This window comes from Halichoerus grypus, chromosome 13 (assembly GCF_964656455.1).
Source record: "Halichoerus grypus chromosome 13, mHalGry1.hap1.1, whole genome shotgun sequence".
Taxonomy (NCBI): Eukaryota; Metazoa; Chordata; class Mammalia; order Carnivora; family Phocidae; genus Halichoerus; species Halichoerus grypus.
The window spans coordinates 35,459,373-35,479,080 of record NC_135724.1 but is presented as its reverse complement, the minus strand read 5'-3'; the positions used below and the strand labels follow the sequence as shown (position 1 = coordinate 35,479,080).

Genomic DNA, 19,708 nt, shown 5'->3' with positions numbered 1-19,708 from the left:
TCCTGAGGCAAGGGAAATAAAAGCAAAAATAAACTTTTGGGACTACATAAAAATAAAAAACTTCTGCACAGCAAAGGAAACAACAAAACTAAAAGCCAACCTACAGAATGGGAGAAAGTATTTGCAAATGACATATCTGATAAAGGATTAGTATCCCAAATATAGAAAGCATTTATCAAACTCAACACCCCAAAATCAAATAATACAATTATAAAATGGGCAGAAGACATTTTTCCAAAGAAAACATACAGGTGGCCAACAGACACGTGAAAAGATGCTCATCATCACTTATCATCAGGGAAATGCAAATCAAAACTACAATGAGATATCCTCACACCTGTCAGAATGGCTAAAATCAGCAACACAGAAACAACAGGTGGTATTGTTTGGTGAGGATGTGGAGAAAAAGGAACCCCCTTGCACTGCTGGTGGGAATGCAAACCAGTGCAGCCACTGTGGAAAACAGTACGGAGGTTCCTCAAAAAGATAAAAATAGAACTAGCCTACAATCCAGCAATCGCACTACTGGGTATCTACACAAAGAATACAAAAACAGTGATTCAAAGGGATACATGCACCCCCTCATTTATATAACAGCATTATTTACAATAGCCAAGATACGGAAGCAGCCCAAGTTTCCATCTATAGATGAATGGATAAACAAGATGTGGCATATATATGTATTTATATAATGGAATATTACTCAGCCATAGAAAAGAATGAAATCTTCCCATTTCCAAGGACATGGATGGGGTTAGAGTGTATTATGCTAAGTGAAGTAAGTCAAAGAAAGACAAATACCATACGATTTCATTCATATGTGGAATTTAAGAAACAAAACAAATGATCAAAGGGGGAAGAAAAGATAGAGACAAATCAAGAAACAGACCCTTAATTATAGAGAAAAAACTGATGGTTACTAGAGGGGAAGGGGGGGAGGAGTGGGTTAAATAGGTGATGGGGATTAAGGAGTGCACTTGTGATGAGCACAGGGTAATGTATGAAAGTGTTAAATTACTATATTGTACACTTGAAACTAATATAACACTGTATGTTAACTAATTGGAATTAAACTAAAAGCTTAGAGGCACCTGGGTGGCTCAGTCAGTTAAGCGTCCAACTCTTGATCTCGGCTCAAGTCATGAACTCAGGGTAGTGAGATCAAGCCCCACATACTTAAGATTCTCTCTCCCTCTGCCTACCCACTCCAAAAAAAAAAAAAAAAAAGAGCAAACTCCCGACCATCTAAGAAGCCTACATGTGCTGGTCCTTGCCAACCTCTCTCTCTTGCTCTCCTGTGCACCAGGCACAGGGACCTGCTTTATGCTCTTGGAAAATTTAATCTTTCCCATTTCAAAGCCTTCACACAGGTTGAAAGCCCCTTCTTCCCAGATCCCAACTATCTGGTTAACAAGCTCTCCTAACTTCTGTGGGAAAAACCTTTCTTAACCTCCAGACTAGGTCAAGCCTCCTGACAATGCTCCATTTGCCTCTCTCTCTCACAGTGCTAAATCTGCTTGGTAATTATACTCATAAAGATCTACACTATGTCTTAGACAGTATGTAACATTAAGAGGTAAGGAACTGTTTTTTGATTACCACTGAATCCCCAGGAATCAACACCAAGCACAATGCCTGGTTCCATTTTAGGAGCTTACAACTTGTACTGAATAAATACAATTTCAGAGGAGGGTTGGGGAAGCAGTAGCTATTAATCTGGTTAGTACTTCTCTGTAACACTTAACCACATTCTGCCCAGCATGCTTATTATTTAATTTTTCCTTCCTTGCTGGATTTTTAGCTCTGTTGTATACAACTTTGAATGTTCCACTGCCTCCAAATGATAGTGGAGCTCAGAGGAGATGCTCCAGGCTGGGGAAATGGTATGGAATTGCAGGGAAGTTAAGTGGCCTGAATAGAAAGAGAGAGAAGGGTGAACTCCACCCAGAAGGCAGCTGTGGCCTGAGGTAAGGACATGTTTCCTGCCCTAATTTTTCCTTCTTAGGGCCATTGGAGTTGACCTCTCTTTGTGGGGATGTGAGGATTCAAAAGGGCAACACTTACTTGTTCCCATGAAGAAATCATATGACGTTCAGCAGGTGGTTTCTCTATGATAGTCACCTCTGTCACACCTGGGGAAGATTCTGGAAGAGGAAAAGAGAGTCTGTAGAGTTGCAGTGGGGCTGCTCTCACATATTTCAATACTAGAGGCTGACTGTTGATGAGTACCTAGGAATATCAGATTCCTCTGAGCAGCATTTATTACCCGTACTGTGACAACAGGAAGAACTGGTCAGTCCTTCAAAGGCACTCAGTCCCACAACCTAGGACCATGCAATCAACCTGGTAGAAAGGACATCATCAGAACACCCACTACACACAGTCACTGCTCAGTACTTCAGTTGTTGAACAAAAATCAGAGATTCTACATTCCTAGTGATTTCATACCTCAACTTTTCACTTATGACATAGTCAAAAGGAATAAAGAATAGCACCTCAATAAACTTTTACAAGATACAAAACTTGTTTGCTAGTTTTTCTTCTAAATAAAACCCATCTGTACTCTATGAGATCCCAGATTGAGTAGTTTAGGCTAACACTATGAAAAATGGATTCCATCCAGAAATATACTGAAAACAAAATAAATCATATCTCTAAATCTTGAAAGCAGGAAAAGGTCTCCAAATAATCTCTTCGTGGAGCTATGTTCTAGCATTCATTCTGAAGTAAAAAAGAAGCCACCTGACTTGGAATTCAACAGACTTTAATACCTCCTCCTACATTCTCTACTTGTCTGTTTACCCACACTCAGGACCTTGAAATCCTTAATCTAAGACACAAAATCTGCTATGGGTTGAATTGTGTCCCTCACAAAAAATATATGTTGAAGTCCTTACTGCCAGTTCCTCAGAATAGGACTTGATTTGGAAATAAGGTCATTGAATATGTAATTAGCTAAGATGAGGTCACAGTGGAGTAGGGCGGACCCCAAATCCAATATGACTGGTATACTTATAAAAAGAATGCTTTGTGGAGAGACAGAGGGAAGAGGGTCACATGAAGATGGAGAAATGGAGTGGTATATCTGTAATACTAGGAATGTTAAAGATTGCTGGCAAACCACCAGAAGTTAGAAAAGAGGCAAGGCAGGTTCTTCCCTTCCAGGTTTCAGAATGAGAGTGACACTGCCAAGCCTTTGGTTTCAGGCCTTCAGCCTCTAGGACTGTGAGAATAAATCTGTTGTTCTAAGCCACCTGGTTTGTGGTACATTCTATGGCAGCCCTAGCGAACTAACACAAAGCCTATCCACTTTTCTCTTTGTGATATTGCATAGATTATTCCCATTGTCACCACTGTTTTAGGCCATGGTCACTGCAAGTGTAGATGCAATCAAAGCCACAAACTCTCTGTGCTCTGATCCATCCTCAGCATACCAGCAGAGGACTTTCTTCATACCTAGGCTTGTTTCCTATCTGATCTATTGGGTTCTCCTTGTAGTTTGGAGGATAAGGCCCTTCTCTGTCTGGTCTTAACTTCTTCCACCCTATAGTCCAAACCCTGTTCCAGGTGTGTCAGTTTCCTCATTGTCTCCACCCCTGTGCCCCCCAGCCCCAAAACTAAATCTGTACTTATCTTTAATTATGCTGTATCCCTTTCCCATTATACACACCCAAATGTGTCCACCTACCCAAGCCCTACCCACACTTCAAGGCTAAGCTAAAGCTCCACGTCCTCCATGAAACCATTTCAGATGACTCTAGTTTACCATGATCTCTGCTTTTCCCAATATCCGAACCCATCACATGCAGTGTTGGGCCCACATAGGTTTATACTTTTTTTTTTTTTAAAGATTTTATTTATTTGAGAGAGAGAGAGTGTGTGCAAGTGCACAAGCAGGGGGAGGGGCAGAGGGAGAAGCAGACTCCCCGCTGAGCAGGGAGCCTGATGTGGGGCTCGATCCCAGGACTGTGGGATCATGACCTGAGCCTAAGGCAGACGCTTAACCCAACTGAGCCACCCAGGTGCCTCTCCCCACCCCTTTTTTAAAAAAGATTTTATTTATTTGAGAGGGAGGGAGGGAGGGAGAGAGAGAGAGAGCATGCACATTTGCTTATACTTAATTATATTCTATTTTGAACCATATTTTGGTTATTTACTATAAGTAAATACTGTAAACAGGGAATGTATTGAAAAGAATTTTTAAAATCTCTAAGGCTAAGGCAGAGACTTCTAATCTAGTTTAATGTATAAAATGGTTCCTGGACCCAACCCCTCCAACATTTTTGTGGGGAGGTTTCCTCATACCAACAAGCAATTCTCGGATATCCTGGTGTTCTACAAGGAGACAGCATCAGATACCACAGGTTATGGGCTCAGTCTGTAAGACTGCCACCCTCCCCACTTCAGACACCAGATACGAGTTCAGGTTTTCACCTGTGCTTCCCGACTGACCTGCTACAGATTGGGGGTTCTCAAGACCCCCTCTCCTTGTACTTCAGACAGCAGTCAAAGCCCAGCTGTCACCTGTACTTCTGACTGACTGGTTATAAATCAGAGGTTCCTAAGACCCCCTCCTCAGGTTCCATTAACTTGCCAGCGTGGCTCACAGAATTCAGAGAAACATTTGACTTACTAGATTACTGGCTTATTATAAAAGAATATAACCTAGGAACAGCCAGATGGAAGAGATGCTTAGGACAAGGTATATGGGAAGGGGTGTGGAGTTTCCATGCCCTCTCCAGGAAGGCTAGTCTCCCCACACCTCCATGTGTTCACCAACCTGGAAGTTTCTGGGTTTTTATGGAGGCTTCATTACACAGGCACGGTTGATTAAATCATTAGTCGTTGAGGACTGATTCACCCTTCAGACCGTCTTCCTTTCCTAAAGGTCAGGGAATGGGACTAAAAGTACCAACCCTCTAATCATATGATTGGATCCACTGGCAACCAGTCCTCATCCTTAAGTGCTTTCCAAAAGTCACCTCATTAACATAATGAAAGATCTTTACCACTCTCAACACTTGGGAAATTCCAAGGGTTTGGGAGCTGTAAGCCAGGAACTGTGGACTAAGAAAAAATACACAGTTGACCCTTGAACAACATGGGTTTGAACTGCATGGGTACACTGGAACACCTATTTTTTTCAATAAATACAGTACTGTAAATGTATTTTTTCCTTATGATTTTAATAACTTTTTTCTCTATTTTATTATGAGAATACAGAATACATACAACATACAAAATAACGTGTTAATCAACTGTTTGTTATCGGTAAGGTTTCTGGTCGACTGTAGGCTATTAGTTAAATTTCGGGGCAGTTAAAAGTTATATACAGATTCTCTACTGTACTGTTTTGGGGGGGGGGCTATTAACAGCCCTAATCCTGCTTTGTTCAAGGATCAGCTGTCATCTGAGTGAGCAAATATATATTTCTTATAAATCAGAATATCACAATGTGGTTCACTGATTCTGTAATCATGTTAGTGTCCTTTTTATGCATCATAAAGTTTTCTCCAGGTTATCACAAAGTTCAGATCCTGAGATGCAGCAACAGCCCAATATAGGAGGCTAAGAATTCTGGACTCCACATATTCTACTCTTGCTTTAAGCATTCACTAGTTGTGTGACCTTATATGAGTCTTCACGTTCCTTAGCATTCAGAGAGATGACAATATTTATAATAACATTTGCCTTGATAAGGGAAGCAGAAGAAGCAAAGGTAAAGGTGCTCTGGAAAAGCAAAAAGTACCATATACACAACTTTTTTCTCTGCCTTCTTTTTAATGTCCTTTCTAAGACATTAGGAACCATGGTACTACGGTGGAAAAACACCATGAGCTTCAAGCCCTTAGACCTGGGCTAAGTCCTTGCTATGCCCTTGACTAGTTAGGATGGAAGACCCTGTCTGTCCCTTCAAGAGTGGTCCCATTTGGCAATGTACCACCAAAGCTAAGACAGTGAATAGTAAATGTTATTATTTACATTTTATAGCAAGGACATTGAGGCTAAGAGGCTAGGCCACTCCAAGTAGCTAGGCTTACTCCAAGTATGGGTCTAGTTAAGAGTTTATGTGCAAGTCTTCGTGTCCCCCTCAGCAAAGCCCTTTAGCAATTATCCTATGCAAATACAGAGCTTAGCTTCAATCAGTCTTAGCATCCTATTATTCCAACTTTTGTAGGACAGAACAACACAGAATTCTTTGTTAACAATCCAGCTGGTTGCATAATGCTGACATCTGACTATACCCACAGGGCAGTCTAGTGTCTAGCTTTGCTGGAGGCCACACACCTAATATAAGTACCTGACATGAACCTTTTGATTGCCAACACTTTCATTTCAAATACATCCATCTTAAATAAACAAATTGCTAGCTGTATGACACAGCTACTAGCTAAACAACTAGGAACCAGGGCACCCCACCTGTGAAGTTCCCCTTTTTAAAAGCCCCGGGTAACCAGGGGAACTGATGGCTTGACTGACCCTGCTTTTCCCCTCCCGTACCTGAATTTCCACATTTAAGTTTTAAAGATTTTATTTATTTATTTGTGAGAGAGAGAGCACAAGCAGGGGGAGTGGCAGGCAGAGGGAGAAGCAGGCTCCCTGCTGAGCAAGGAGCTCGATGTGGGACTTGATCCCAGGACCCTGGGATCAGGACCTGAGCCGAAGGCAGACGTCTTATAAAACTCAACACCCAAAAAACCAGATAATCCAATTATAAAATGGGCAGAAGACATGAAGAGGCATTTCTCCAAAGAAGACATACAGATAGCTAACAGACACATGAAAAGATGCTCATCACCACTCATCATTAGGGAAATGCAAATCAAAACCAAAATGAGATATCACCTCACTCCTGTCACAATGGCTAAAATCAAAAACACAAGAAACAACAAGTGTTGGTGAGGATGTGAAGAAAAAGGAACCCTCTTGCACTGCTGGTGGGAATGTAAACTGGTGCAGACACTGTGGAAAACAGTGTGGAGGTTTCTCAAAAAATTAAAAATAGAACTACCCTATGATCCAGTATCACACTACTGGGTATTTACCCAAAGAATACAAAAACACTAATTCAAAGGGACACATGCACTCCTATGTTTACTGCAGCATTATTTACAACAGCTAAACTATGGAAGCAGCCCAAGCATCCACTGACTGGTGAATGGATAAAGATGTGGTATACATATATAATGGAATATTATTCAACCATTAAAAATGAAACCTGGCCATTTTCAACATCATGGACAGAGCTAGAGAGTACCATGCTAAGTGAAATCAGTCAGAGAAAGACAAATACCATATGATCTCACTCATATGTAGAATTTAGAAACAAACGAGTGAAGGAAAGAAATAAAGACAAACCAAGAAACAGACTCTTAACTATAGAGAAATGATGGTTACCAGAGGGGAGGTGGGTGGGGTAATGGGTGAGATAGAGGATGAGGATTAAAGAATACACTTATCATGATGAAAAAATTAAAATGATTTAAAACAAGAATTGCAAAAAAATTAAAAAAAAGAAGACTAAGATGGAGAGAAATATTACACAGTTGAACCTTGACTAATGCAGGGGTTAGGGGTTATGAACCAACCCCGATGAAGTTGAAAATCCATGTATAACTTTTGACTCTCCAAAAACTTTACTAATAGCCTACTATGGGAAACCTTACTGATAAAATAAAACAGTTGATTAACACATATTTTGTATGTTATATGTATTATATACTGTATTATTACAATAAACTAGAAAAAAGAAAATGTTAAGAAAATCATAAGAGAAAATACATTTATACTACTGTACTGTAAAAAATCCATGTATAAATGAACCCACAGTTCAAACCTGTGTTGTTCAAAGGTCAACTGAAATTGATCTTGTTGTATCTCAGGTAGATTTTACACACTATATTTAATAATCTGTTATCAAAATGTAACATTTCCCCACTCCTTGCTCCACTGAGTAGGAAACACTTTATCATCATAAAAAAATTTTCCTCAGTTGATTGTTTAGCATTTCATTTCCTGATTTTAGCATTAGTTCTCTATTTGCTCTTGTTCATTTTGTGAAATTGTGGTGTTTAACAAGATGTCTACTTTAATGAAAGACTTTCCAGTCAGTTGAAGCAAAGTCCAGATATTTTAGCAGGCTTGTTGTGAATGGGAGAGAGATGTGAGCTTTCCTTTTTCTTTGCCCTTTTATCATCAATTGCCAAAGGACTCTTCCTTCTTTTCTGCACATTTTCTCCTCTGGAATATATGTCCCTTTAAATTGCACGGCCAACACTTTAAATAGCACCTACTTTGAAGTCACTTTCCTGCAGCCCTGCTCTGATCTACCCAGTTGTTGTTACTGTTGTACTGGGGTTTTAAACTCTCTGTTGCTTCAACTAGCCTCTTTGCTGGCATCATTTCTGGCTCTGCCTTTGCTTGCCAGAGAGCCCTCTAGCAGTGAAGGAGTAGGGCAAGGACAGTGCTGAGATTTGTAGTTTTTTCTCTTTTTACTCACAGTTATTTTGCACTTTCGGCATTCTATTTTAAGTAGTACTGGGCTTGGTTTTCAATAGAATTGTCATAGTTATGGAGTTATTTCACACATCATTTAGAGAGAAGATTTTGGTGTGGTAATTTGCTTACTACACACCCACCACTGACCTCAGCCACCTTGTTTTTAAAAATCCTCTCTCTATATATATTTTCAAAACAAAAAACAAATGTGAAAAAATAAAAATATAATTGATTTTTGACTTATTATTAACTTGAAATTATGAGGTTTTGATTAAATTTATAAATAGTATTAGAATGTTTACATGAGGCCAGCTTCACTATAAATTTAACTATCAGAGCTAATTCCTTAGGTAGGTTTTGCCTTGTGTTACCAGTTTGCCAGATATCTGAAATGCTTAAAAACAGACAGAATATATTAAATGTATAAATGAAATTTAAAATATTTACAGTTATTTATTTAGGTCGTTAAATTGAACTGACAGCTTAAGGGAAATTTGGCTGGCCACTCTTGAGTAGATTAAACATTAATCAAAAGAAATATCTTTTTTAATGAGGAGATAGGATATGGTTGGTCTTGATGATTAGATCTCTCCTTGCCCAACCCTATAACTTCATTTCTAAAGCTTATAATTTCTCCCAAACATATAATGGTGTTTCATCCTCATTTACTGCAGCATTTACTGTAGACACTGGGGAATTCTAAGGGATAACAAGACAAAGTTCCTAAACTCATGGACTTCTATTACAGAAGAGACAGGCAAATTAAAAAAAAGCAACCAAATAAGTAATTCCAAGTAGTGATAAAGCTATAAGGATTTAAAAACATATAAAGGATAAGAGAAGATAATGATAGAGAAGGGTGTTACCAGAAGTATAGTCAGGTAAGGCTTCTCTGAGGTAATGATATTTAATCAGAGATTTGAATGAAGTGAGGGAAAGATAACTCCACATTTTCCCCCCCTAGTCTAGGAAGGGCCTTGAAGCAGGAACAAGCTTGGTGAGTTTATGGTACAAGGAGGCCACTGTGGCCAAAAAAAGGGTAAAAATAGGTCAGAAAGACAGATGAGGGCAGATCATAGGACTTAAGGGTCACGGTACAGAATTTGGATTTTATTATAAATGTGACAGGAAGGCATCAAAGCATGCCACCCAGCCTACTTAGGCTACTTTTTTTCTTCCTTGGTTATCTGGCTAACTTCAATTTGTCTTTCAAAATCTAGCATCACCTCCTGTAGGACATACACCTTAACTCCCTGACTCCCCAGAGAAGGTCAATCACTTCCTCCTGTGTGCTATTTCAGAGCTATAATACAGGACTACTGGTCGCCTTTCGCACTTCTGGAGGGACCTAGGCTGTTGATTTTTTCACACAACTGTGTTTTGGTTCCCCACCCCATCTCTGTAGCCCCCGAGTGTGAAACAGCAGCGGGTGCTAAGTAAAGCTTCAGTAAAGGAAAAGCCCATTCAGTGGCGCAAGCCTCGACTCCTTCCAACCACTTAGGGTGCGGTACCCAGAGGCGCGTGAGAACTGTTGCCCTGGGAGGCTACGTGCAGCGTTCCCCTGCTCTCTGCTACCCGAGGAAGGGTTGCGTTTCAAGGATACTTCACTGGCCAAGAATGCCTCTCGGGAAACCCAATGTCCCCACTGTCAGGTGCCTGCTGTCTCCCTTTTGCTCACCTTTGCGTCTTTCCTGGGGCTTGGGGCGGGACTGGGTGGTGGTGGGGGGAACTTTGGGCTTCCCAGCTCTGCGTCCGAACACTCCCCGCAAACGCTCCCCGGCCTAGTCACGCACCCGGCTGCCCTCTCCTCCTGAACAACGGAAGTCACCGCAGCGATGCCCCACCTTGCTTCTAGTGTACATCCCCTCATTCCGCCGTCGCCTCGCACGGCTCCCCACGCCCCTCACCTAGGATGCGGGTGATCCCCAGGGTCAGCTTCTCCAGGTGCGGCTTGCTGCAGCCCGGGGACGGCGTCTCCTCCATGGCTCGCGTCCCCGCTCCGCGCGCGGCGGGGGCAGCGGCGGGGACGGAGCGGGAGAGCGGGGCGGGCGGGAGGGCGGGACGCCGCCCCAGAGGCTCGGCCATCAATTTCACGGCATGCCGGGAGTTGTAGTGCTTGGCGCCTGAGAGCGCTGGGGGGCGGAGATGGAAGGCCCAGACTGCTCTGGGAGTAGTAGTTCCGCGGCACACTTGTTCCCGTTGCCTCGGCGGTCGCTCCACACCACGAAGCCGAGACACAGCGACTCCTCCCCCGGGACCCTACCGCCCCGCCGGGGCCCGCCGCGCAAGCGGGGGCAGGCCTCTGCGCGGTGCGGCCAATGGGGACTGGGCCTGAAGGCCGGGGCGGGGCGGCCGCGGCGCGACGCCCGGAGTGGCGGTTGTTTCAAGATGGCGGACGTGGCGAGCCCCTCCCGCCGGGGCGCGGCGGCGTTCTGGAGCCGGGACTGTATCCTTTGCCCGCCTGGCAGGGGGCGCCGGCGCCCTCCCGGGTGCGACGACCGGCGAGCGGTCGCGTGGGACTCTGAGTGGTGGGGCGAAGCTCGATGCTGTCCCCGGGGGCGGGGCCGTCCTTTCCGGCCGCCGTGTAGGTGCCGGGCTTTCCCCTGGCTGGGGTGTTAGGTAGCAGAGAGCCTGATACTGTCACCGGGCTGGAGCACTAGGTGTGGGGAATCAGCACTGATGTTTCCCAGCCCTCCTTGGCGGTGAGCTTTGTAAAGATGGCCTAGAATCGTGGCCCTGCAGGGGGCTGGGAGGGTCCCTCTGACCGTGGTGACCTCGGGCCGGCTGACTGCGCCTCTGCGGAGGGAATGGTGTTGGCTGGTCAGGGAGCCTTTTTGTCTTGGTTTAGGACTGTCCTTGGTCTGCGTTGTTGGGAGCAAGTCAGGCCCTTTTCTATCTTCGAAGGCCTGTCAGTGATGATTTACTTTCATGCTGGGATTTTCGGAGAGGTGTGGGGCGGAACGGGGTCTGGTGATGCTGGTTACAGAATAAAAAGCGTTACAAATCATTGCTGCTGGAAGTAGTGTTGATTTATATGCGGGTTTTGGGTCACCACTGGCAGGATTGAAGTTCTTGGGTTGTTTGGGGGTGGAGAAGCTGTGGAGCTGTTACCGTTGTGGTGGTGTTCCCAGTTCAATAACTGTGTGGAGAAGTGTGCCAAAACTGTCCCAGCCTGATCTTTTCCTGGTAAGTTACATCACTTTCCTTAGAGGAGTGTTGCAGGAAAGGAGGGCAATCCGTGTATTGGGTGGCTACAGACCAAGTCTTTTTGTCTGTTTGCTAGGATTCCTGATAGCATTATTTGAGGCATTGCTGTTAACTTTGGCAGAATCATTCTCTGCACGTTCTACTTAGCTCCCAGTGAAACTTACTAAATTGTATTATCAGTTTTCCTTATTGAGCTACAGTACTAAGATTACAGTGTCATGTGGAGGGAGGGATATTTTTGCATTCCTTGCTGCTCAATGTTTAGTGTTAGGCACTTTCCAAACATAATTACCGTTTATCTCTGATAGGTGGGTGACAATCAAGTAAAATCATGCACATACACTGTGGATGAAAGCACACTAATGCACTGTGCACATTAAATATTTTTTTCCTTATATATCAGGAAGGAGGTAAAGAGAATATGTGCACTGGGAACTGGGCTGAATTAGAAAGTCAGGAAATTGGGATGAGTCTTCTCATAAAACCCTGTGCTTGCAGTGATAGAATTTTGTGATAGAGGAGATATTTGAAGGTTATCAGCTTATAAAGTGCTTTGTTAGTGTAATCATTTTCATAACCACTTATGTGGTTTTAGTTATTATTCCTTAACTTTATCTATGACCAGTGGAATTGTTCTGATAGGTATAAATCGTGTGTGTGTGGGGCAGTGTATTGCTGTGGCACTGATTAATAGGTAATAAACTGAACCTGTGCTTTTGGTCGAAGCAGCCCTGTATGCTCACTTATTCATATGGTCATATTATTCCTTATTTCACATAGAAGTCCTACGTCCTCCCTTTTCTCTTACATTCTCCCTTACTTTGAAAATTAATGTGAAATACTCATCTTCCCATTAAAAGTGAGGAGTTGAAATTATATGGGGGAAATGGTCGTGATTACATTGATAGAAATTCCAATTTGAAATGAATTGCAAGGTTACTAGTATTACCCATTTCCCCCATCTATTCCACATAATGACCAGTTATCATCCAGCCTCACATATTTTCATTTTAAATGTCCGTAGGACACAAAAGCAATGAAATGTAAATTTGCTATAAATCTTTGCTAAAAAGCATAAGGATAGTTATGAATCATTGGGTTTAATCATGTGTCTTTGGTTCTGGATCTCTTTTTCTGTTACACGGGTGACTTCCTAGACCACCCCATAGCCTTTATATAGAACTTTCAATAGTAAAAGACCAAAAAGTATGTACATATAATCAGGTACTCCTTTCACGCTATTGAAAGACAGATTTTCAGTGCTTTGCCTAAACAATTAGAGAAATGTGATTGAGATATTTCCCAGTCCTAGATGTTTCTGTCATGTGAGGACAAATCATCTGTGACTAAACGTCATCTTTTTACTGTTGTCTTTATGAGTTATGCATCTCCTGCACAGTATGATTCAGCAGTGCTGTTTTGCACAAGGTATGTTTTTATACCTTATGTGTAAACAAATGAGTATGCCATGTTGTCATTTTATGGGTTAAATCTGCAAGTAAAATATGCCCCTTCAGCCATAAACTGCTTTCCTCCTTCATTATAGCTCCTGGTAATATCAAAAGAAATTAGTGTTTCTGCAGTATCTATATTTGATTGGTAAATACACCCCAGTATGTTATCATTAACAGTATTTTTAACTTGATATTAACAAATATGAATTATAAGGGGCTTGGTCAAAACATTACAGTAGCTATAATCCATGCCATTGAATATTCAATTAAAAGTAGAATCTTTATGTTGATGTTAAAATAATATACTAGCCAGGAAAGTCACTGGGGTCAATAATAATTACATATACGTGTGTTGCTGGTAAGTGATTGAAACTCAAAAGGTTAGAGTGTGCAGTCCTAAGTTTATTTTCTTCAGCTCTTGGTGATCTGGAATAGATATGCTTCTTCCTCTTTGTTACTTCTACCTTGGGTTTCTAATTACTGCTTTAATTCTGGGGTTTGGAGTTTGGTACCAACATTAAGGATGCTTTATAATTTGCTGTACTTGTCTTAGTAAAGAACTTCCAAAGATACCGAAGTAGAACTGAAGTGGCACAAAGAACCCAATGAGAGGTCCAATATACATTTGGTATATATTATGTCTCTTTGACTTTCCCATAAAATGTGTTTGTATATTTTTTTAAACTTTGTATTTGAAGAAAGTAAATATTTGGGTTCTTCAGATGATGAAATGAAGATAGATTACAAATGATTAGGAAGGATAGGTTGGATGGAGGCAACTTCAAATATGTTTAGGCTTATTTTTTAAAACTCTTGTTAAGGTCAATTTATTTAGCATTTTTATATTTGAAAAGATACTTAGCATGGATGTAGCTAATGGGTTTTGCTCCCATATTTTGAAATTTTCCTCTACCCTTCAAGGGACTTCTGACTGGTCTAAGAATTAAAATGACATGAGACAGATTAAGAGGAGAAAAATCAAACTTAATTAGGTACATATGGGGAATCCGCATATATGTGAGAGATTCCAAAGACAAGCAAAATTGAGTTATGCTTGTCATTCTGAACTAAGGAGAAGGGAGTAGAGGTCTAGGACTTTCAAGGAAAGGAAAGCAATTCATAGGAAGATGAAAAGGAGTAAATGTTTGGTAAGCAAATGTTTTTTGGGCCATATAGAAACAATGGGACATAGGAATTTTAACAAACAGACTTTGCTAAATTCCTCCCTACCACCTCTTATTTATATTATATTGTAGTTATTTTTGGTGATACCTATCTCTGGGAGCAGGTCCTCTATCCAAATTCTTTTAGGCAGTTAGTGGGAGGTCAAAGTTTCTTCTTGAGTCTTTTGGGCCTTGATTGTTTTCAGCTCAAAACAATTCACATTCCAAAGTGGCACATCTTGGGGTGATGGGTTCTGAACCCCAACAAGATAGAGACAACACCAAAGAGTTGCTGGACAGTGCTTCATAGAATTAAATACCACTTTCATTCTTTCATAGATGGTTTACTGTGAGCTGGGCATTTTTTTACTTTAGGAGATAACAAACATTGAACAAAACCAGTGGAAAATCTTCACCCACTTGGTGCTTAAATTTTAGTGAGATGAGGTCATGAATAAGTAAAATAGGTTGTATGTCCAATGATTATTGGTGATATGAATGAAGAAAAAGCAGAAAAAGGGTAGCTATCATGGGGGTCTTTGTGTCTGCTTTTATGCCAGTACCATACTGTTTTGATTACTATAGCTTTGTAATATAGTTTGAAATTAGGAAGTGTGATGCTTTAACCTTATTCTTAAGATTGCCTTGGCTATTTGGGGTCTTTTGTGGTTCTATACAAATTTTAGGTTTGTTTGTTCTATTTCTGTGAAAAATGACAGTGGAATTTTTTTTTAAAGATTTTATTTATTTATTTATTTGAGAGAGAGAGAGAGAGTGCAAGCGAGAGATAGCACAGGGAGGGTGAAGGTCAGAGGGAGAAGCAGACTCCCCGCCGAGCAGGGAGCCTGACACGGGACTGATCCTGGGATTCCGGGATCTTGACCTGAGCCTAAGGCAGACGCCCAACCGACTGAGCCACCCAGATGCCCCTGCATTGGAATTCTGATAGAGTTTGCACTGAATCTGTAGATTGCTTTGATCCGTATAGACATTTTAAAAATATTAATTATTCCAATTTATAAGCATGGACTATCTTTCTATTTGTGTCTTCAGTTTCTTTCATCAGTGTCTTAAAGTTTTCAGTGTATATAGGTCTTTCACCTCCTTGTTTAAATTTATTTCTAGATATTGTATTCTTTTTTGATGCAGTAGTAAATGGGATTGTTTTCTCTCCAGTGGTATGATCTTAGCCTTTCTAAATTTCTCCTTTAAATAGTTCTTCTTGTCTTATATTTCTTCCACTTGTGGGGTGGCTGGATGGCTCAGTTGGTTAAGCCTCAGACTCTTGATTTTGGTTCAGATCATAATCTCAGGGTTGTGAGATCAAACCACACTTTGGGCTCCACGCTGGGCATGGAGCCTGCTTAAGAGTTTCTCTTCCCCTGCCCCTCTTAAAAAAAAAAAAAAGTTAAATTTCCTCCACTTGTTAAATAGTAGGGCTTCTTGGGACATTTCATGAATGCACTACAGAAGAATAAAACCTTTGTGTTTGCATGATTGACTTGCCCTCAAACCGTGTTTGTTCTTCAAAGCTAAAGCTCATTTTGAAATTATTTATTCATGACTAAAATAACTTACCAGTTCTCCAATAATAAACAAACTGGGGCATTTAACTCCTTGTTTACAAAAGGAAAGGAAATGAAAGGAACTTAACAGAATTTATAGGGTAGGGTATCTCACTTGGGAATAAGCATGGATGAAAGTTTTATGGAACAAGGCCTTTCAAAAATTTTATAAAACATATAGTTATAAATATGTAAAAATGAATGTTAAAAGATTACTAATTTTGCTGCATTTATTTCACTTGGGTTCCTTTCTAGTTTTGTTTTTAAAAGCTTATTATAAATTCCAAGGTCAAAAGAAATTAGGAATTAGAAGTACAGAATAGAGGCAGCGTTTGGATATTGGATGATCTTTTCTAGTATTTTCCTTCATGTCCTTCTTCATAGTTTCTGATGAAGAACAATCAGTAGTGTATGTTCCAGGTATGATTTTCTGTATTAATTTCATAAGCTTCCTTTGCTTCTTAAGTGTTAGGAGAAAATAAAAGAGTAGGACCACTTTGCAGGTATAACTATATGCAGAACAATCCATTGGAAACTAATTTAAAAAAAAAAATGTGGTTAGACCTTACTAAGGTTTGAAATACTGCCTTATTTTAGGGGCTGGTCGGGCAAGTGAGCTTTTGATAAATTTGTAAAACACTTCATTCATCTATTAAAGAGCAAGAGATTCTTATTTTTTGTATTATGAATAATAGCCTAAATTCAAAGAAAAATGTGAAAACTTCTTGATATAAGGTTTATGTGATAGACTCTTTAAAGCTTACTGGTTATTACTAAATGAGTAGTAAAACTGAGCCATTGAAGGTACCCTAATTATGTGGAAAAAATCAGATTTTAATTTCCCCTACATTAAGATATGTATTGTATGTTGTAATTTATTGGTTTTAATATGACTTACGAATTTTCATGTCACCTTTTAAAAATATTTCAATTGAATCTTAAATGTATTCAGAACATAATCTTTTCATGATACATTATTTACTAAGAGGTTTAAAATGACCCTGTCAGGTCCCATAAAGAAGTATATCAGAGAAGAGCTTCATGGGGGGTGAGTTTAAGAGAATAAAGTATAATTTTGATATTTTGTTTGATGGAAATCCTTAGGAATTTCTACAGAAGGAAATACCAAATCAAGACACAAGTTAAGTCCAAAAGCTGACGTTAAACTTAAGACTTCCAGGGTTACTGCCTCTTCAATCTCCATGGAGTCTTTAAAAGGTGCAGGAGATTCAGTAAATGAACAGGTCAGTAATTTCCCTTTTTTTCCCCCTTATTCTCCAATCTTTATAAATGCGGACCAGTAAGTGATTTTTCTATGCTGAGCAATTACCGATAAAAACGGGTAGAAGAGTCTTTGAAAGAACGTTAGATAATCTAATATCTTAAAAGGTACAGAAGAGGGGTGCCTGGGTGGCTCAGTCATTGGGCGTCTTCTGCCTTCGTCTCAGGTCATGATCCCAGGGTCCTGGGATCGAGCCCCACATTGGGCTCCCTGCTCAGCAGGAAGCCTGCTTTTCCCTCTCCCACTCACCTGCTTGTGTTCACTCTCTCGCTTGTCTCTCTCTCTCAAATATAAAACCTTAAAATAATAAAAGGTACAGAGGATTCTAGGATGCTTTACATGGTATGAATATATAAAGTATGTAGAATACTCAGAGGTTTTGCTCTAAAATGTCTAGGCTTGCCTTAAGCCTTAGTTAAGAAAAATTTATTACCTTAGTATGTCTCAAAAGACCTACATCCTGATCCATGTGAAGTTAGTAAATCAAATTGACCACCATTTTTTCTTTTATTAAGTGTGCTTTATGATTTTTGTTCTTGTGAATTTGTTAGATGATGTTGGATAAACCTCTATATATAAGAAAGAAACTTTGTTAAAATTCCCCTGCATTATTATTATTATTTCCTTCACTTTAAAAATATTATGAAGACTCTTTATCGCCCAGTCATTGATTTCTCCTTCATCTTTGCCTTTGTATTAGTATCTGTACATTCCTTTGCTACATGTCCTTATCTGATAGGTTTATTTTACTTTACTTTTTGTTAAGGTTAAGTCAGGGTTTGGCAATCTATGACCTATAGGCCCAATTTCCTTGCTGCCTGTTTTGTGAATAAAGTTTTATTGGAACACAGCATGCTTATTCTTTTAATATTATTGCTGCTTTTCTATTCTAATGGTAGAGTTGCTACCATAGTGCTATTGGTCCAGAAAGCCAAAGTATTTACTATTGAACCCTTTATAGAAAATGTTTTTCAATGCTGGTTTACGTTCTTGAGGACATTTCCAATATCTAGTTTGTTACTAATTATTATGTTTAGTAGTCCATGGGATTTAACTGTGACTTGCCCAAAAGGCCTACTTTGTTACTTGGATCTCTGTTGTACCCACTTTATATTGGGACGTGAATGGTAGTTGAATTTGCAAGATCTTATCAAAATTGCAAGTGTTTTTTCATAAAATGGTTTGTGCATTTATATTGAACAATGGCCTTCTTTTGGATGAAGTCCATATTTTTTTATGATTCTATTGGCTTATTAACTATAATTCTTTGTTGGGCTATTTCACTGGCTTTGGGAATTACAGTATACGTCTTTAACTTTCACAGCCTATTTTAAGTTATGTTTTCCACTTTACCTATTATTTTGAGGACCTTTCAACAGTCTGTGTCTTGACTTTCGTGATATTGTCATATATTTTACTTCTGTAAGTAAACTCCCAATACATTATTACTTTTGCTTTAATACTGTCCTTTTTTCTCAGATTTACCTATAATGCACATATCATAAAACTTACCCTTTTAAAATGTACAATTATTATTATTTTTTTATATATTCTCAGAGTTGTGGATCCATCACCACAATCTAATTCCAGAACATTTTCATCACCCCAGAAAGAAACTCCCTATGCGTTAGCAGTCACTTCCCATTTTCTATTCATCTCAGCCCCTAGCAACCACTAATCTACTTTAGTTTCTTTAGATTGGTCTATTCTGGGCATTTCATGTAAATGGAATCCTATATTATGTGGCCTTTTGTGGCTGGCTTCTTTCACTTAGCATAATGCTTTCAAGGTTTATCTATGTGGTATCATGTATTATTACTTCATTACTTTTTATGGCTGAATATATATTTATCCATTCACCAGTTGAAGGACTTTGGGTTGTTAGGCTTTTTGGCTATATGAATAATGTTGCTATGAACATTCACGTACAAGTTTTTGTGTGGATATATGTTTTCAGTTCTGTTGGGTATTTGCCTAAAAGTAGAATTGCTGGGTCATGTAAATAATTCTGTTTAACCTTTTGATGAACTGCCAAAATGGCTATACCAATTTACATATTACCAGCAATATGTGAATGAGGATTCCAGTTTCTCCACATTCTCGCCATCACTTTATAGCTGTCCTTTTTATTATAACCATCCTAGTCAGTATGAAGTGGTATCTCATTGTGGTTTTGATTTGTATTTCCCTAGTGACTAATAATAATTTCTTTATGTGCTTCTTGGCCATTTATATATGTTCTTTATTTTATTTTATTTCAATTTTTTAAAGATTTTATTTATTTGACACAGAGAGACAAGCGAGAGAGAGAACACAAGCAGGGGGAGAGGGAGAGGGAGAAGCAGGCTTCCCGCTGAGCAGGGAGCCCAATGCGGGGCTCTATCCCAGGACCCTGGGATGAGGACCTGAGCCGAAGGCAGATGCTTAACGACTGAGCCACCCAGGTGCCCCTACATGTTCTTTAGAGAAATGTCCATTCAGATCCTTTTCAGTTGGGTTATTTGTCTTCTTACTGATGAAGTTAAAAGAGTTCTTTAT

General features: G+C 40.0%; 2 protein-coding genes across 11 annotated transcripts in view; one reads left to right on the top strand and one right to left on the bottom strand.

Annotated features, from left to right (window-relative positions):
- Positions 1-10,615, bottom strand: part of TPGS2 (tubulin polyglutamylase complex subunit 2) — a 70,759-nt gene extending 60,144 nt beyond the window's left edge. For both annotated transcript variants that reach the window (XM_078060418.1, XM_078060419.1), the window contains exons 1-2: positions 10,407-10,615; positions 2,065-2,144 (exon numbers count right to left, since the gene is read on the bottom strand). In XM_078060418.1, coding sequence (XP_077916544.1) covers positions 2,065-2,144; positions 10,407-10,584 — 258 coding nt within the window. In that variant the 5' untranslated portion in view covers positions 10,585-10,615. The remainder of the gene's footprint in view (positions 1-2,064; positions 2,145-10,406) is intronic.
- Positions 10,616-10,644: 29 nt separating this feature from the next.
- The window catches only part of KIAA1328 (KIAA1328 ortholog), a 355,771-nt gene continuing 346,707 nt past the window's right edge, over positions 10,645-19,708 (top strand). For 6 of the 9 annotated variants that reach the window (XR_013443327.1, XM_078060413.1, XM_078060410.1 and 3 more), the window contains exons 1-3: positions 10,645-10,945; positions 16,273-16,308; positions 16,993-17,132. Coding sequence is in view for 8 of the 9 variants with exons in the window: in XM_078060413.1 (XP_077916539.1) it covers positions 10,645-10,945; positions 16,273-16,308; positions 16,993-17,132 (477 nt within the window). In the remaining variant the exon portion in view is untranslated. The other 3 variants (XM_078060415.1, XM_078060417.1, XM_078060416.1) reach the window with 3 other exon arrangements.